Genomic DNA, 19725 nt, shown 5'->3' with positions numbered 1-19725 from the left:
GGGGGTCTGGTGCGCTTGCGGTGGTCAGCTGAGGCGGACAGGGCTTTTGGGAGACTGAAGGACCTGTTTACCTCGGCGCCGGTGTTGGCGCATCCGGATCCCGCTTTACCATTCCAGGTAGAGGTAGACGCGTCCGAGGCCGGTATTGGGGCCGTTCTCTCACAACGGTCTGGCACACCACCTAAGCTCCGCCCCTGTGCTTTTTATTCTAAGAAGCTCAGTCCGGCGGAGCGGAATTATGACGTAGGGGACAGGGAGCTGTTAGCCGTGGTACAGGCCCTAAAGGTGTGGAGGCATTGGCTTGAGGGGGCTCAACACCCTTTCCTCATTTTGACTGACCACCGTAACCTGGAATACATCCGGGCAGCTAGGAGACTGAATCCTCGCCAGGCCCGCTGGACTACGTTTCTAGCCCGGTTTGTGTTTAAAATCACTTACATCCCTGGGTCCCAGAACGGGAAGGCAGATGCCCTGTCTCGGCGGTATGACACAGAGGAGAGGTACGTTGAGCCCACTCCCATACTACCAAAGTCTTGTCTGGTTGCACCGGTGGTATGGGAGGTCGATGCAGAGATCGAGCGGCCGTTACGCACCGACCCAAGTCCTCCACAGTGTCCAGTGGGTCGGACGTACGTTCCGCTCGAGGTACGCGATCGCCTCATTTATTGGGCTCATACGTCCCCCTCCTCTGGACATCCAGGTATCGGCCGGACAGTTCACTGCCTTAGCACTAAGTACTGGTGGCCAACGTTAGCCAGGGATGTGAGGATTTATGTCTCCTCCTGTTCGGTGTGTGCCCAGTGTAAGGCGCCCAGACATTTGCCCAGGGGTAAGCTACAACCCCTGCCCGTTCCACAACGACCCTGGTCCCACCTCTCGGTGGATTTTGTTACAGACCTTCCCCCCTCACAGGGGAATACTACCATCCTGGTCGTTGTGGATCGGTTCTCGAAGGCCTGTCGTCTCCTTCCCATGCCGGGTCTCCCTACTGCCCTACAGACCGCTGAGGCTCTGTTTACCCATGTCTTCCGGCATTACGGGGTACCCGAGGATATAGTGTCTGATCGAGGCCCCCAGTTCACCTCCAGAGTGTGGAGAGCGTTTATGGAACGGTTGGGGGTTTCGGTGAGCCTTACCTCGGGTTACCACCCGGAGAGTAATGGGCAGGTTGAACGTGTCAACCAGGATGTGGGTAGGTTTCTGAGGTCTTATTGCCAGGGCCGGCCGGAGGAGTGGGCGAGATACGTTCCGTGGGCCGAGATGGCACAGAACTCTCTCCGCCACTCCTCCACCCAACTAACCCCTTTCCAGTGTGTGTTAGGGTACCAGCCGGTTCTGGCACCTTGGCACGAGAGCCAGATCGAGGCCCCTGCGGTGGATGAGTGGGTGCGGCGCTCAGAGGAGACATGGAACGCTGCCCACGTTCATCTGCAGCGGGCCATCCGTCGGCATAAGACGAGCGCCGATCTCCACCGCAGTGAGGGGCCTGTGTACGCACCTGGAGATCGAGTCTGGCTCTCGACCAGAAACCTGCCCCTCCGCCTGCCCTGCTGGAAGCTGGGTCGGCGGTTTGTGGGACCATTCAAAGTCCTGAGGAGGTTGAACGAGGTGTGTTACAGGTTAGAACTGCCTATTGATTACAGGAATATTAACCCCTCGTTCCATGTGTCTCTCCTCAGGCCGGTGGTAGCTGGTCCACTCCAGGACTATGAGATAGAAGAGACTCCTCCGCCCCCGTTGGACATCGAGGGGGCTCCGGCGTACACTGTGAGGTCCATCCTTGATTCGAGACGCCGGATGGGGGGTCTCCAATATCTCGTGGAGTGGGAGGGGTACGGCCCGGAGGAGCGGTGCTGGGTGCCGAGGAGGGACATATTAGACCTGTCCCTGCTGACCGAGTTCCATCGGGGTCATCCTACGCGCCCTGCTCCGCGTCGTCCTGGTCGTCCCCGAGGCCGGGATCGGCGCACGGCTGGAGCCGCGCGTCAAGGGGGGGGGTACTGTCACGGTTTCGGCCGAGGCTGCTCCTCCTCCTTGTTCGGGCAGGCTTCGGCGGTCGTCGTCCCCGGAGTACTAGCTGCCACCGTTCGATGTTTCATGTTTGTTTGGTTTTGTCTGTTTGTACACCTGTCCCTTGTTAGTGTTTGATTTGGTTGCCTATTTAGTTTCCGTGTGTGGGGGCAGGTGTTATGTGGTATTGTTTTTTGTCAAGCTGTTGCTCTTTTTGTATTACTCTCGTGTTTGTTGTTTTCCGAGAGTCCGCACTGTGTGCACTATCTTCATTTTACGCACTGTGTGTGTTGTGCGTAATTTGTATTTTGCCTCCCGGTTGGGTTGGCTGTTCGCCTGTTTGGTGCTGCATTTTGTTAACTAAAGTCTGTTGACGAACGCCCGTGTTTCCTGCGCTTGATTTCCTCACCGCATCTACACTCAGCTACTGACAATTAGGAGCACACTCTTAAAGGGAAATCTCCTAATCTCAGTTTGTTACCTGTATAAAAGACACCTGTCCACAGAAGCAATCAATCAATCAGATTCCAAACTCTCCACCATGGCCAAGACCAAAGAGCTCTCCAAGGATGTCAGGGACAAGATTGTAGACCTACACAAGGCTGGAATGGGCTACAAGACCATCGCCAAGCAGCTTGGTGAGAAGGTGACAACAGTTGGTGCGATTATTCGCAAATGGAAGAACCACAAAAGAACTGTCAATCTCCCTCGGCCTGGGGCTCCATGCAACATCTCACCTCGTGGAGTTGCAATGATCATGAGAACGGTGAGGAATCAGCCCAGAACTACATGGGAGGATCTTGTCAATGATTTCAAGGCAGCTGGGACCATAGTCACCAAGAAAACAATTGGTAACACACTACGCCGTGAAAGACAGAAATCCTGCAGCGCCCGCAAGGTCCCCCTGCTCAAGAAAGCACATATACAGGCCCGTCTGAAGTTTGCCAATGAACATCTGAATGATTCAGAGGAGAACTGGGTGAAAGTGGTGGTCAGATGAGACCAAAATCGAGCTCTTTGGCATCAACTCAACTCGCCGTGTTTGGAGGAGGAGGAATTCTGCCTATGACCCCAAGAACACCATCCCCACCGTCAAACATGGAGGTGGAAACATTATGCTTTGGGGGTGTTTTTCTGCTAAGGGGACAGGACAACTTCACCGCATCAAAAGGGACGATGGACGGGGCCATGTACCGTCAAATCTTGGGTGAGAACCTCCTTCCCTCAGCCAGGGCATTGAAAATGGGTCGTGGATGGGTATTCCAGCATGACAATGACCCAAAACACACGGCCAAGGCAACAAAGGAGTGGCTCAAGAAGAAGCACATTAAGGTCCTGGAGTGTCCTAGCCAGTCTCCAGACCTTAATCCCATAGAAAATCTGTGGAGGGAGCTGAATGTTCGAGTTGCCAAACGTCAGCCTCGAAACCTTAATGACTTGGAGAAGTTCTGCAAAGAGGAGTGGGACAAAATCCCTCCTGAGATGTGTGCAAACCTGGTGGCCAACTACAAAAAAACGTCTGACCTCTGTGATTGCCTACAAGGGTTTTGCCACCAAGTACTAAGTCATGTTTTGCAGAGGGGTCAAATACTTATTTCCCTCATTAAAATGCAAATCAATTAATAACATTTTTGACATGCGTTTTTCTGGATTTTGTTGTTGTTATTCTGTCTCTCACTGTTCAAATAAACCTACCATTAAAATTATAGACTGATCATGTCTTTGTCAGTGGTTAAACGTACAAAATTAGCAGGGGATCAAATACTTTTTTCCCTCACTGTATATATATATGTATATTATGTCCATATAATGGTGTGTAAAGACAGTATGGACAGTATATGAATAGACAGCATTAGTTATATAGGATGAGCCTTGACAAGAATACAGTATATACATATAAAGTCTGTCCACCTGTCTGCCTGTCTTTGACTCTGTGTAGATGCAGTATTCTGGGACAGTATCTCCTTCTATAGCCAATATACACATCCAGATACTCTGAAAGCACATGACTGTAAAAACAATGATTAATATACACATCCAGATACTCTGAAAGCACAAGACTGTAAAAACAATGATTAATATACACATCCAGATACTCTGAAAGCACGACTGTAAAAACAATGATTAAACCATGCCGTCATCTACTGACCTTAACGCCCAGTGACACAACATTATATATTCTGTTAAATGAATGAGTGAAATTCTGTAGACTTGGAAAGCGAGCAGGAATGAACAAAGGCCTGCGGTCCCGACATGTAGTCCTTTTCTGTTATCAGCCGCTGTGGCTACACTGACTGACTCCTGCAGAGCAGAACCAACCCTACACTGACTGACTCTCCTGCAGAGCAGAACCAACCCTACACTGACTGACTCCTGCAGAGCAGAACCAACCCTACACTGACTGACTCCTGCAGAGAAGAAACAACCCTACACTGACTGACTCTCCTGCAGAGCAGAACCAACCCTACACTGACTGACTCCTGCAGAGCAGAACCAACACCACACTGACTGACTCCTGCAGAACAGAACCAACCCTACACTGACTGACTCCTGCAGAACAGACCCAACCCTACACTGACTGACCCGTGCAGAACAGAACGGACACTTATCTACACCAGATAGCAGGTGACACGCTGGCTGACATATTTATAATGGCTGTGCTGTGCTGTGTGTGTGTGTGTGTGTCTGTGTGTGTGTGATGCTTCCTCTCTCCAGAGAAACTCCTCCTGAAGCCTCAAGACAGGCTCTACTCTGATTCGCTGACAGCGGTGGGGAGGCTGCACGTGCGCAGAAAGGACCTGAGTGAAGTCATGGTAGGAATCACAATGAGTCCACTTCAATGAAGTTCCTCAGCAGGCTACAAAGTGAATGAATCTAGCAGATTTGACAGTACTCAGGCCTCCTATCAAACAACTTATTATTTGGTTTATCACATTCTATTCCTGATACCTATTGGACCTGCTTCCAGCCTATAACCCACAGGGTAATAACATCAGAAAATAATGTTATTACATGTCCCAACAGAACATATAACACATTCATTTCTCCTCTCAGAACCCGTTCACAGACAACACAGAGCTACAACAGAGGTCAGCTCGCATGCTGAGTACGAACACATGGGACGTGGCTGTCACCCTTACAAACTTTGACTGGAGCATCTTCAACTCAATACATGAGGTCCGTGACATCATCTTTTGTCCATCACCTACACTATGCATGCGTCCCAATTGGCACCCTATTCACTATACTGCACTTTTTTTTGACCAGGGCCCATAGAGCTCTGGTCCAAAGTACTGCACTATAAAGGGAATATGGTGCCATTTGGGACACAGTTAAAGATCTTAGTGATTCAAAGCTTTCTACAAGCTCAACCCTGTCCTGTCCGGTCCGGTCCGGTCTCTCTCCCGTACAGCAAGAGCTTGTGTACTTCACGTTCAGCCGTCATGCCAGCGGTGGCCACACGGTGGCGCTGGAGCTTCTGCTGCAGCGCTGCAACGAGGTACAGCTGTGGGTGATGACAGAAGTCCTGATGTGTCCTACGCTCTGCAAGAGAGTCCAGCTCATCAAGAAGTTCATCAAGATCGCTGCCCAGTGAGCAACTCTCCTCTTCCCTCTCCTCTTCTCTGACCACAACATAGTAGGATCCAGCATTCAGAGCAGAGTTGTTAGATCCTCAAAATGTACTGATGTCCTCTTCTACAGCAGTATGACTGGTCCATTTCACTAAGAGCCCAATACTTCAACTACAGCAATCTACAATCCTATTATAGCTGGTCTAACGTATTCAATAGTGAGGTTTGCATGGACAGGATGCCCCCTCCTGTGGTTTAGTGAGGAATTACAGATAGTATTCCTGTCTCACCACTGTATGAAGCTGGTGTTAACAGTGTGTCTGTCTTTATTTCCTCAGCTGTAAAGCCCAGAGGAACCTCAACTCTTTCTTTGCCATCGTTATGGGTCTGAACACCGCAGCAGTTAGCCGCCTCAGTCAGACCTGGGAGGTCAGTGTGTATCTGCTTCTGTACGTGACTGTTTATGATGGGATGTCTTTTAAGCTTTTCAAAGAAACTGGTCTTGATTGTCAAAATAGGAGAGAGTTGTGTAACTTTCTTTTGTTGCTTTGGGGAGGGTTGAGTGTTTATTGGGCACAGGGGAGGGTAGTGTTTTTATTGGACACAGTGGAGGGTAGTGTTTTTATTGGGCACTGTGGAGTGTAGTGTTTTTATTGGGCACAGGGGAGGGTAGTGTTTTTATTGGGCACAGGGGAGGGTAGTGTGTTTTTATTGGGCACAGGGGAGGGTAGTGTTTTTATTGGTCACAGTGGAGGGTAGTGTTTTTATTGGGCACAGTGGAGGATAGTGTTTTTATTGGGCACAGTGGAGGGTAGTGTTTTTATTGGTCACAGTGGAGGATAGTGTTTTTATTGGACACAGTGGAGGGTAGTGTTTTTATTGGGCACAGGGGAGGGTAGTGTGTTTTTATTGGGCACAGGGGAAGGTAGTGTTTTTATTGGTCACAGTGGAGGATAGTGTTTTTATTGGACACAGTGGAGGGTAGTGTTTTTATTGGTCACAGTGGAGGATAGTGTTTTTATTGGGCACAGGGGAGGGTAGTGTTTTTATTGGGCACAGGGAGGGTAGTGTTTTTATTGGGCACAGTGGAGGGTAGTGTTTTTATTGGGCACAGGGGAGGATAGTGTTTTTATTGGGCTCAGTGGAGGATAGTGTTTTTATTGGTCACAGTGGAGGATAGTGTTTTTATTGGGCACAGTGGAGGGTAGTGTTTTTATTGGGCTCAGTGGAGGATAGTGTTTTTATTGGACACAGTGGAGGGTAGTGTTTTTATTGGGCACAGGGGAGCATAGTGTTTTTATTTGGCACAGGGGAGGGTAGTGTTTTATTGGGCACCGGGGAGGATAGTGTTTTTATTGGGCACAGGGGAGGATAGTGTTTTTATTGGACACAGTGGAGGGTAGTGTTTTTATTGGGCACAGGGGAGGATAGTGTTTTTATTGGGCACAGGGGAGGATAGTGTTTTTATTGGGCACAGGGGAGGGTAGTGCATTTTTCTCTGGTTTACTATATAATGTCTTCCATATAGCCACATTTCCTCATCTGCTTGCATGCACCTCCCCTATCAAGGTGTTTTGGTACTTCCCTTCTGCACTATGCTTTTCCACATGCTTTCTATACCACAGGTCAATATAGTCTACCAGTCTAACTGCCCTCTATCCATAGTGACTACAGTAGTAGGTGGATCATATATAGTCTACCAGTCTAACTGCCCTCTATCCAGTGACTACAGTAGTAGGTGGATACTTTGTCCAGATCTGCAATAGGTTAACTAGCAATCATACCACATATAAAATCATTCAAATCTGCACCAATGTTCAATATAAATCCCCAGGATAGAGGAATAGCTGATAGGCAGCAGACAGGCCAGGTGCATCATTGCGCATGAAAGAAGAGTGAAGACATGCAGCTCAAAAAGCTCCCCTATTGGTCTTGTTTAGGGACAATACAATGATCCTACCTGAACTAGCCTACAACACCACAATGCAATGAATAATTCCATTATTGTTATCAAGTGAGTACAATTCTACTCTAGGCTGTAGACTGTAGTGAAAATGTCATTTGAAAATGGCGTAAAAGCCGTGTTATTTGAATGTTTCATTCCATGGATCAGTTGTGGGTCTACTCTCTACAGATTCTAGAAAGGCACAGTAGCAGGTCAGTCTGGCTGTATTTTTACATCTGATGCACTGTCTGTTGCCGATCGTCATTCTCCCAAGTCTTCTCCACGTAGGCCTGTGCTCCCAGCAGGCCCAGTTATTCAGGAAAGCTTAACACACGTTCTGCCTCCTTTCCCATCTGAGCGGCTATTCTTCGACCTAGAACCTAAACGCCTAAATATAGTCACAATGTTTTAATCTGATAAGGCTACTTCAAAAGTCTCCTGTAGGCTACTTGCTCACGTTCATCCACTCCACTCTAATATACACAGTGTACAAAACATTAGGAACACCTCCCTAATATTGAGTTGCACCCCCTTTTGCCCTTAGAACAGCCTCAATTCGTCGGGGCATTGACTCTGCAAGGTGTCGAAAGCGTTCCACAGGGATACTGCCCCATGTTGACTCCAATGCTTCCCACAGTTGTGTCAAGTTGGCTGGATGTCCTTTGGGTGGTGGACCGTTCTTGATACACACAGGAAACTGTTGAGCGTGAAAAACCCAGCAGCATTGCAGTTCTTGACACACAAACCGGTGTGCCTGGCACCTACTACCATACCCCATTCAAAGGCACTTCAATCTTTTGTCTTGCCCATTCACCCTCTGAATGGCACACATACACAATCCATCTCTCATTTGTCTTAAGGCTTAAATATCCTTCTTTAACCTGTCTACTCCCCTTCATCTACACTGATTGAAGTAGATTTAACAAGTGACATCAATAAGGGATCATAGCTTTCACCTGGATTCACCTGGTCAGACTATGTCATGGAAAGAGCAGGTGTTCCTAATGTTTTGTACACTCAATTCCAGCATCTTAACTGCGCAACGACCATTTGATTAATGGAAAGAGACATCTGTTACAAAACACCAAAAAGTTTAATGACGTTCGGAGATTGTCACACTAAGCCTTCGATACTGAGTAGGGAGGGATGTATTTCCTGTTTTTGGAGATCGACATACTCTACTTGATTGTGATGTTAAAAACGCAAACCATGATGATAAGCGCTCTAAGTCAGTAATCGGTATACGTTGCTTAATGGTTGTGTGTGGTGCATCGGCATAGAAACCTGTTGGTGGAAAACACAGGAAGTTGGTGTGGCACCTTAATTGGGGAGGACGGGCTTGTGGTAATGGCTGGAGCGGAATAAGTGGAATGGTATCAAATACAACAAAACATGATTTCCATGTGTTTGATGACATTCCATTTGTTCAGTTCCGGCTATTAATATGAGCCGTCCTCTCCTCAGCATCCTCCCCTGGTGGGAAATTAATTGCAAATATTGCATATAATTATAAATATAGCATCAAACTGTTGAAAATCTGATTTCCCCTTAGCTGATCATTGTCTACAGCCGGGTCTGATCGTAGTGTAATGAGACAACCAGGGAGAGTGAGCTCGTACGTGGTGGTCGACCTTCTGGCCGGTAGCCCTGTGCGGCATCGACTGTGCCACAAAACCAACTGAAGTCGATATCCACGTTTACAAACACAGGGTTACTACAGTTATTGTTATTTATGGTGGTAATAATACAGGGGAGGGTCTGAGTAGACCCAGTACATTTCGAACTGTCCCCAACTCAACCTGTTTTTCTTTCCATCAGAAAGTTCCAGGAAAATTCAAAAAACTGTTTTCGGAGCTGGAGATGTTGACAGTAAGTTCATTTTTCTCAGATTGTATAGAGATCCTGTAATAATGAACGTGACTCTACATGGAATTCTGTGTTGCACGTCTAGTATTAAGAACATGTTGGGTCATCTGGCCATTAAACAGGCTACACGTTTTCAACGTTGAGTTAATAGAAGCAGCAGGCTTGATAATTATCACTAGGTCTGGTCTCTGGGGACACAGTAACATATGGTAGGGGTTGTGAGGGCTCCTTCAGTGCACATGTTTGAGTCCCAAATGGCACCCTATGACTTACATAGTGCACTACAGTGAGGGAAAAAAGTATTTGATCCCCTGCTGATTTTGTACGTTTGCCCACTGACAAAGAAATGATCAGTCTATAATTTTAATGGTAGGTTTATTTGAACAGTGAGAGACAGAAATCTTTCTGATTGAGAGGGGGTCAAATACTTATTTCCCTCATTAAAATGCAAATCAATTAATAACATTTTTGACATGCATTTTTCTGGATTTTTTTGTTGCTATTCTGTCTCTCACTGTTCAAATAAACCTACCATTAAAATTATAGACTGATCATGTCTTTGTCAGTGGGCAAACGTACAAAATCAGCAGGGGATCAAATACTTTTTTCCCTCACTGTACATTTGACCAGAGCCCTATGGACCCCCTATGGGCCCTAGTCATAAGTATATGTTGCCATTTGGAACGCAGCAGAACACGTTTCTCGCCAAAGACAAGCGTCACACATCACATCTGTCTGTACATGTCTTCACAGGACCCCTCTCTCAACCACAAAGCCTACAGGGACGCTTTCAAGAAGATGAAGACGCCCAAGATCCCTTTCCTTCTTCTGTTACTGAAAGGTGCCTAGACTCAGAGAACACTGCATGTTACTGTCATCACTGCCCCCTGAACCCTGCAGTGGTCTGAAATGTTACTGTCATCACTGCCCTCTGAATCCTGCAGTGGTCTGAAATGTTACTGTCATCACTGCCTCCTGATCCCTGCAGTGGTCTGAAATGTTACTGTCATCACTGCCTCCTGATCCCTGCAGTGGTCTGAAATGTTACTGTCATCACTGCCTCCTGATCCCTGCAGTGGTCTGAAATGTTACTGTCATCACTGCCTCCTGATCCCTACAGTGGTCTGAAATGTTATTGTCATCACTGCCCCCTGAACCCTGCAGTGGTCTGAAATGTTACTGTCATCACTGCCTCCTGATCCCTGCAGTGGTCTGAAATGTTACTGTCATCACTGCCCCCTGAACCCTGCAGTGGTCTGAAATGTTACTGTCATCACTACCCCCTGAACCCTGCAGTGGTCTGAAATGTTACTGTCATCACTGCCTCCTGAACCCTGCAGTGGTCTGAAATGTTACTGTCATCACTGCCTCCTGAACCCTGCAGTGGTCTGAAATGCCAACAGGAATATTGTGAGCTAAATTTAAAATCAGGATCGACGCACTAGCGCTCAGTATTTTAACGCTGGTACATTACTCCCTTTCTCTTAGACATCACGTTCATTCACGAGGGCAACAAAACGTTTCTCGATAACCTGGTCAATTTTGAAAAGCTGGTAAGTCGCTCCATTATGATGGAGGGGGTTGAACATGTCAATGTACCTCGTGTTTCCTCAACTCCTCAACTATAGACAATCTATAACGCAGAAAACATGTCATCTAAAATATGTGTTTGATGTGTATTTGATGTGTATGATGATGTCCATCTCCTCTTGCAGCACATGATAGCCGACACCGTGCGTCTCATCAGACACTGTCAGGAGGATCACATGGGTGGGTGAAGAGTGTGTGTGTGTTTGTGTGCATGTACGTGTGTGCGTGTGTGTGTGCGTGTGTACGTGTATGTGTGTACTTGTGTGTCTTACTCTCACACGGTCTTAGATCAATGACCATCAACTTTGATGAGCCTTGAACCTCCATGCTCAAGTCATTACTTACATCCAGTAAACAGGTCACAGTGTTGACTTTCTACAGTCAGCCACTATAACACAGTAAACATGTCACAGTGTTGACTTTCTACAGTCATCCACTATAACACAGTAATCATGTCACAGTGTTGACTTTCTACAGTCAGCCACTATAACACAGTAAACATGTCACAGTGTTGACTTTCTACAGTCATCCACTATAACACAGTAATCATGTCACAGTGTTGACTTTCTACAGTCAGCCACTATAACACAGTAAACATGTCACAGTGTTGACTTTCTACAGTCAGCCACTATAGCACAGTAAACATGTCACAGTGTTGACTTTCTACAGTCAGCCACTATAACACAGTAAACATGTCACAGTGTTGACTTTCTACAGTCATCCACTATAACAGTAAACATGTCACAGTGTTGACTTTCTACAGTCATCCACTATAACACAGTAAACATGTCACAGTGTTGACTTTCTACAGTCATCCACTATAACACAGTAATCATGTCACAGTGTTGACTTTCTACAGTCATCCACTATAACACAGTAATCATGTCACAGTGTTGACTTTCTACAGTCAGCCACTATAACAGTAAACATGTAAAAGTGTTGACTTTCTACAGTCATCCACTATAACACAGTAATCATGTCACAGTGTTGACTTTCTACAGTCATCCCTTATAACGCAGTAAACATGTCACAGTGTTGACTTTCTACAGTCATTGTCCATTCAAAATGACTCAACTACAGCAGTCAACAGAATAACAGTATCCAATTAGATCATCAGTTCATCAATAACAACATGATGTGTTACTATAGTAAATTGATAGACTCATTGATGCTGAGAACCCCATACAGTACACAACCACTTACAGTAATGAAGACAGTGCACCAACGACTATCTCCTGTCATGGATAATGCTCAGCCAGCATGTGTGTGTGTTTAAGTGTGTGAGTGTGAGCGTGCGTGTGTGCATGCGTGAGTGTGTAAGTGTAAATGTGTGTATTTACTGTGTGGTTTACCTCCTAGGGAACGGGATGCCCCAGAAGATCAGTCCGGAGCTGCGGGCCTATGTCGACTACCTTCACGTCATTGACAATCAGCAGACTCTGTTTGAACTTTCCCACAGACTGGAGCCCCGTGTGTAGATAGACCACACATACACTCTCTGAGGCTGCCTCCCTCCCTCCCTCCACCCCTCAAAGTCAGACAACCAAGGAGCAGGGTACCAACCAGTCTCTGGAAACATCCCTCAGCACTCGGTTATCAACCTAGAGAAACATGGGTTAGCCAACTCTATTAGAGTGCTACAAAGTGTGGAGGCTTTTGTTCCAGCCCAGCTCTAACAGACACACACACACACAGACACACACAGGGTTCTACTAATCAGCTGCACACACAGCAGGACTTTGATGAGTTTAATTAAGTGGGTTAATGCAGGGCTGGAACAAAAGCCTGCATGCCCTGAAGCTCCCCGGGAGTAGGGTTGGCCAGAGCCGACAGAGAGATGACCGTGTGACGCTGGCCAACCACAAGATGGCGCCAAAAGGCATACTGGAATACTGAGCAACGATGGAGCAGAGATAACCAAAGAGCTTCTCAGTTGAACAAATAGATCTGGATCCGTATTGATCAAAGGATCCCAGAATAGGAGTGCTGATCTAGGATCAGTTTAGCCTTTTAGATCATAATGAATGGACAGGGGGGACCTAGATCAGCACTCCTATTCAGTATGTCGTGGTGGATAAATAGCTGGATAAACTCGGATCGCTGGTCGCAGTGAAAAAAGTAAGGCTTCCTATTCTTTCAGTGCATTTTTCTGCAAAAGGTGGGTACATTGTTGGGGCCCTTACTCCACTACACCAATGCTCCTACTCTGAGACGCTTTATGAATGTGGACCCTGCTTCAGTAATTGTGTATTGATAGCTTCAGGTTGTTGTTATCTGCTTCCAAACAGGTGACCACACCTTGATTATCTATCTACACAAAACCAATTAAAGCATCAACCTTCTGGGGACTTTCAAAATAGGACACTTTCAAACCAGGACACTTTTAAACCAGGACACTTTCAAACCAGGACACTTTCAAACCACGACACTTACCCCGGGCGGCAGGTAGCTTAGTGGTTAAGAGCGTTGTGCCAGTAACCGAAAGGTCGCTGGTTCTTATCCCCGAGCAAACTTGGTGAAAAATCTGTCGATGTGCCCTTGAGCAAGGCACTTAACCCTAATTGCTCCTGTAAGTCGCTCTGGATAAGAGCGTCTGCTAAATGAGAAAAAAATAAAAATAAATAAACCAGGACACTACACTTGCCAGACCTCCAGTACATGACCACCACACACTAGACTGCTGTTAAGCTAAATTGATTTAAACAACAATATTGAAAAGGGTGTGTGTGTGTGTGATTATTGCATAAATGTCACTTCCAAATAGGCTCAAGGACTGAAATTATGTTTTTTTAAGATTCATTTTCTGAGTAAAGTGAGAAAGGTAATAAACCATCCTCAACAGTAGAAGGGTTTTGTTACAGTTATAGATAATGTTATGAACCATCTCAACGGTACAATGGTTAGGTTACAGTTATAGATAATGTAATAAACCATTGTCAACGGTAGAAGGGTTATGTTACAGTTCTAGATAATGTAATAAACCACCCTCAACAGTAGAAGGGTTATGTTACAGTTATAGATAATGTAATAAACCATCCTCAACAGTAGAAGGGTTATGTTATAGTTATAAATAATGTAATAAACCATCCTCAACGGTAGAAGGGTTATGTTACAGTTCTAGATAATGTAATAAACCATCCTCAACAGTAGAAGGGTTATGTTACAGTTATAATGTAATAAACCATCCTCAACGGTAGAAGGGTTATTTTACAGTTATAGATAATGTAATAAACCATCCTCAACAGTAGAAGGGTTATGTTACAGTTATAGATAATCTAATAAACCATCCAACGGTAGAAGGGTTATGTTACAGTTATAGATAATGTAATAAAACCATCCTCAACAGTAGTAGAAGGGTTATGCTACAGTTATGGACTTAGCGGTGGACTTAGATGTTTGGTCTTAGCTGTGGACAATCAGAGACGTAGCTTGAGGCATCAGATCCTTACATTACCTGTCATGTCTCTGTATCTGGCACTATAAAGAAACAGCAATACATCAAGTCAACACTTTTGCCTTTGAACATTCTAGTCCAGTTGAAAATGCCTTTGCCTATTTCTTTCAGTGGCAGTATTAGTTCAGCTTGTAGAAATGGCTTTTAACAATAAACTGTACACGTATCCACCCTCAGGATGTTGTATCCTATTCTAGGGAATCCTCTTTGTGAATGTTTCACTGGTTTTGAAAATAGATTAGACCATGATATAGAGATTCTTCAGTACCACCATCAGTTCTCCTGTTGTGGATTCCCCTGATATGTAACGTGTGTATCATAGAGATAGAACAGATCTATATCTATGGTGTGTATAGTGTTTTGAGGCAGGTCATGTACTATAGATTCCATGTATATACTGTAGTATGTTGTGCATTCGCTGGTTGGACATGGAGATGGATAATTATTTATTATTATATTTATTACTTGTATAGTTGCTGCTCTTTGGCTGAATATAATTCCCTTCCATGTCGTGTCTGCGCCCCAAATGGCCTCCTATTCCCTATTGTGCATTACTTTTGCCCAGGTCCCATAGGGCTCTTGTCAAAAGTAGTGCACTATGTAGGGAATAGGGTGCCATTTGGGACGCACACCAAGTGTTTAGTACCTGCCATGGTTCCAATGGGTTAGGAGCTGGTCTGCATGATGTGGCAAAGCCATGGATTGACCACCAAGTAAAATATGCATGTAACAATAAGAATTTCCTTGTAAACTACTTTTATTCTACATGTCGCTACAATGCCCAAATTAGCCTATACTAAGAAATATTATTTCCAAAAGGGCAACAAAGCAATACAAAGTCAATTATCTTCTCTCGCATCACTGTTTTCTTTATGCATTTCATTTTTTACAATCATTTTGAAATTTTAAATAATAAATCAAATGTTTTGTTTTATGAATACAGTGTGTTGAGTTTCTTTGGAAATAAGTGCGAATACATGTTAAAGGGAGACTCAGCGAAATGACGTTGCCACGAGCAGCATCACAAATATTGAGATGAGCGAGATGCACGACTTCATACACACAGTGTCTGCGCATGTGCGCGGGTTCGCTTCACGCTGTGTACAGAGAAGCAGAGCCTAGCACTTCAACGCTTTTAATAATTACGGAAATTTACCCACTATGCTGTTTACTTTCTGCATCTCGCTGAGTCTGCCTTTAAATGGAATCAGACCAATACAGTTAGAGTAGGTACATCAGTCTACCACTGCTTCCTAGTGGCACAACTTTGAGCGCTCATATCCTGAAACTACTATCACATGGTCAAGCGATAAACATTTCAATTCATGAACACAGATGTTGACGTTAACACTTTCTTAACTCATATTTACAATTCTGGGTGGGTTTTTTTCTTCATGTTTAGTAACTAAAATACAACATGTTCTCAAAGAAATAATGCCTTAAATATTCAGTCTTCATCCTCAAGGTTGCTATTTACCAAACAGAAATCTCTCAAATATCACTATCTGCACACTTTGCATAGAGCCCTGTACAATGACAAACAAGACCAGCTTTCCTCCAGTTCCCTAAAAGCGTCTGTTCCCCCGCCCAATGCCCTCATTGACCTTAACCAGGTGCCCTGTGTGGCCTTTAACATGCCTCTCTATGACATGCGCCCTGCTGGGCCAGGCTGTGCACCCTGCCATTTCCTCCCCAACATCGCAGGCACCCCCTCATTTCCCTGTCACCTAATGACTGCCTAACCGCCGCCACCGCACGCTAATGGGGGGGGGGAAGAGAGGAGGCAGATGAAGGCCTAGGTTCTGTCCCACATGGCACCTTACTCCCTATATAGCGCACTACTTTTAGACTACTTCTGGTCCAAAGTAGTGCACTATGTAGAGAGGGAATAGGTTGCCATTTTGGACGTAGCCCTAGAGAGCGGAGAGAAGGCTCAATTTCCCCGTTGAGGATACAATAAACCCACAGAATCAATCTTCCATCTGCTGCCTGTTCTGTTGTTGTAGCCTGACAGTGTAGAAGCCACTTTGGCTCCCAGGAAGGAATTAAGTGCAACACAACAGCTATTTGCGTCGGCGTGCGTTAGGTGCCGGGTGAGAAGACAGAATCCTTCTAAGTAGGACTCCCAACTAGAGATTACCGTGGCGACATTAATTGGTGAAAGTGCTCATAGAAGTGTGTAATTTAATGAGTTTAACAACACAAAACGTGCGTCAGTCATACACACTTCACGCAAGTGCGTGGTTGTAAAGGGGCAGTGTAGTCAAAAATGTGGTTTTCCTGTGTGTTTTTTAAATATATTTCCACACTATGAGGTTGGAATATTACTGTGAAATTGGGAAAATTATGATAATGAACTTTTAGTGTCAGCTTGTGTGAGATTTCAGCTTGTGTGGCTGGGTGGAGTTTTTGGTTAATAGACCAATAACAAAGAGAGTTTGCCCTCCTCTCTACCAATAACAGGAAATGTTCAGGTTACACATCCTTCCCATTAGGCTCCTCCAATTATGCCCCTCTCTCAGACCACTCCCAGACAGTCCTAGCAAAATTATAGCTTGAGAAATTGCATTTTGCTAAGACGGTAAGAAGCTATTTTTGTTTCTTTTTGACCATTCTAATTGAAAACAATCACTGTAAGGTACTTAATTGTTACCAAGAAATGATTTGATACTGAGATAAAACGGCTGCATTGGACCTTTAAAGAGGTGTCACGTCTTTCCCCTCTGAGTACTATGGAACAGGGCCAACAGATGGCGTCATAGCCTTTATATGCAGCAGGCAACTGTCATCTCATCAGTTTAAGGCATCTTTGTGATGTTACCACCACCTCCCACCTTCCCACCCCGTATACATCAGCAATGTCAAACAATAATATTGATCATTTTTAAAGGTACACCGTTTAAACTGAACATTATGAAATGGTTAGTTATATATAGAGTTGATTATCATTATTGCATGCCCTGAATGAATTACACCAGCCTGTTATTATTCTGTCTCCGGTGTACAAAAAGGTCAAAATCAAACGCAGCTCATTTAAAAGTCAATAGGCGCCGTGCACACATCTCCTGGGAATGCCAGGCCTGGGACTCTGCTCCAGACGCTATTGTGTATCATTCAGTTAGCCGACCTTCCAATAAAATATGCTCTCCATACTGAATTAGATGGTCCAAATAGAAGCATAAGCTCCCGACAAATCCTGCTCCCTCTTGGGTAAACAGTCTCAGGGGAGTAGTTCACACACACGTAAGTACACCAGCAAGTACATATTTTCATGAATTCCTCTTTATTCATATTGACATTTTAATTTGCATTGGTGTAATACTGAAAGTAATTCAAAAATACATTCAGAGAAAAGTATATTAGTTATTGCTTATATAACATAGGAATTAGTACTTTTTAAAATCCTTAGCTTATTATATGTTATAAAAGCTAAAAAAATACTAATAGTTTCTTGTTCTACTGATTCAAGAGACACACCACACCATAATACAGAGGGGCGCCTACCCGACCGCTTGGAGGCGTCCGCATGGTCCTAAAGCACACATTTGCCACGTTTTCTATCACATTCCAATGATAAAACGGGGGGGGGACAAAAATGCAATTTCAGAATGTGTGTGGGGGGGACATGTCCCCCCCCGTCCCCAGTGATAATTGCGCCCCTGGTAATACATAATCCCCACATGACACAGCATGGAACACTATGCTGCTTTACCAATCAAACAGTTGTCATTGTGCTCAGTGTCAGTGGTTAGATCAGTGTTTCCCCTAGATAATTTAACAAAAGGCGGGCTCCCCAACTAAACAATGGCAGGGGAAGTATTTCACATACTTAATCACCGGCAGACTTGGCCACAGGTAAATTGCTGGCACACGTTCATCCTTATTCCATCTCAGAGCTGCAGGACGCCTGATAAGTTGAAAAAAGTTTGCCAAAAGTTATAGAGTTACTGCTGTTGTTGTGGAAAATAACCACCATATTTTATTACAAATAAGGTCTTACAGAGTTTTTGTTGCATCAAGAAATGACTTTATTAAAGTTTTCAACAAAGCCGATACCCGTCTGCAGAGGAGCACCCCTTCTTAAGGTCTTTCTCCACCTTATATAGTCCTCTTCCATTTTCCCGCTCTTTTATTGCTCCGCCCACTTCCTTTGTCCCTGAGGACGGCTGAACTATTACTCCAACCAATCACCCGCTCCCCTGTACCTCACCCCCTCAAGCTGTAATCAATTAAGAAGATACCAAGGAGTTAAAGGTCTAGCCCAAACTCTATTCAACCCTGGTGCCACTCCCTTCACTGTGTTTGAAGAGAGAGACAAAAACAAAAGGCCCAATTCAGTCAGCCACAAAGAATTTTAACTATATGTTCATGATTAACTCAATTTCATCTGATAACCCATTAAAACTACACATCACTGTCTGTTCAGAAAGAAATTAAATAATTCAGAATAGCATACTACACCACGAGAAAGCCTAAAATTTAGCCACAGAGGATAAATAACTTACTTTAAAAATAGCCTAGCTATGGAAGTCTAGCCCAATAACAGGGCATAGCCTACAGTCGGGAACGAGCGGTAAATCTGTCAGTGAACAAACAAACAGCATAGAGAAAGAACTGGCCTTTTGCAATACTTAAAATAGTCTACAATCACAGGAAAACTCAGGTTGGAAAGCAAATGGCTCCTGCTGAAAAGAGAAGACTAATCGTTCAGTTGTAGGCTACCAAAATATTTGATCAACATCCAAATATTGTTTTAAAAAGATAAAATAAGAGAGAGAGAGAGAGAGGCTTTTGGCACGAGTACATATGCCATCACCAGCGAGTTAGCTGTGCATCATTGGGTGAGTCAGTGAAACTGGAAAGCATTTTTAGAACTATAATTTCTTCCTCATACTGTAGCATACAATATATCGCCACACTCCTAGGCCTAGGCCATTGATCTTAGATTCTCAGTTTGTCAGTGTCAAAGTAGCGTTTCTTTTCGATAATTTGTGCATTATTATGGTGCTTTCAAGACAACTGGGAACTTTGAAAAAAACGAGGTCGAATCATGACGTTAGTGATCTTCAGGTCGGAAAGTCAGAGCTCTAGAAAGAGGCCAGAGTTCCCCACTTGGAATTCCGAGTTGGATGACCGTTCAAAATTAATGTTCTCAGTCGGAGCTTGTTTTTTCCTGATTTCCCAGTTGTCTTGAACGCACTGAAGTCTGAGATTTCCCAGCTCAGAGTTCCCAGTTGTTTTGAATGTGCCATTAAAAAAAGATTATGCCAAAGTCTCCAGTCATGTAA

At 44.8% G+C, this 19725-nt stretch overlaps 1 protein-coding gene across 1 annotated transcript in view; it reads left to right on the top strand.

The window, feature by feature from the left end:
* Nucleotides 1-15375, top strand: part of LOC311118731 (rap guanine nucleotide exchange factor 5-like) — a 69325-nt gene extending 53950 nt beyond the window's left edge. Inside the window, exons 10-18 of the mRNA XM_084157664.1 lie at nt 4726-4823; nt 5065-5187; nt 5423-5601; nt 5921-6011; nt 9346-9396; nt 10147-10234; nt 10882-10946; nt 11109-11163; nt 12343-15375. Coding sequence (XP_084013790.1) covers nt 4726-4823; nt 5065-5187; nt 5423-5601; nt 5921-6011; nt 9346-9396; nt 10147-10234; nt 10882-10946; nt 11109-11163; nt 12343-12461 — 869 coding nt within the window. The 3' untranslated portion in view covers nt 12462-15375. The remainder of the gene's footprint in view (nt 1-4725; nt 4824-5064; nt 5188-5422; nt 5602-5920; nt 6012-9345; nt 9397-10146; nt 10235-10881; nt 10947-11108; nt 11164-12342) is intronic.
* The last annotated feature ends 4350 nt before the right edge of the window (nt 15376-19725 follow it).

Source organism: Coregonus lavaretus, assembly GCF_964263955.1.
Source record: "Coregonus lavaretus genome assembly, chromosome: 3".
Classification (NCBI taxonomy): Eukaryota; Metazoa; Chordata; class Actinopteri; order Salmoniformes; family Salmonidae; genus Coregonus; species Coregonus lavaretus.
The sequence above is the reverse complement of the archived record's forward strand: the minus strand, read 5'-3'. Positions and strand labels throughout refer to the sequence as shown.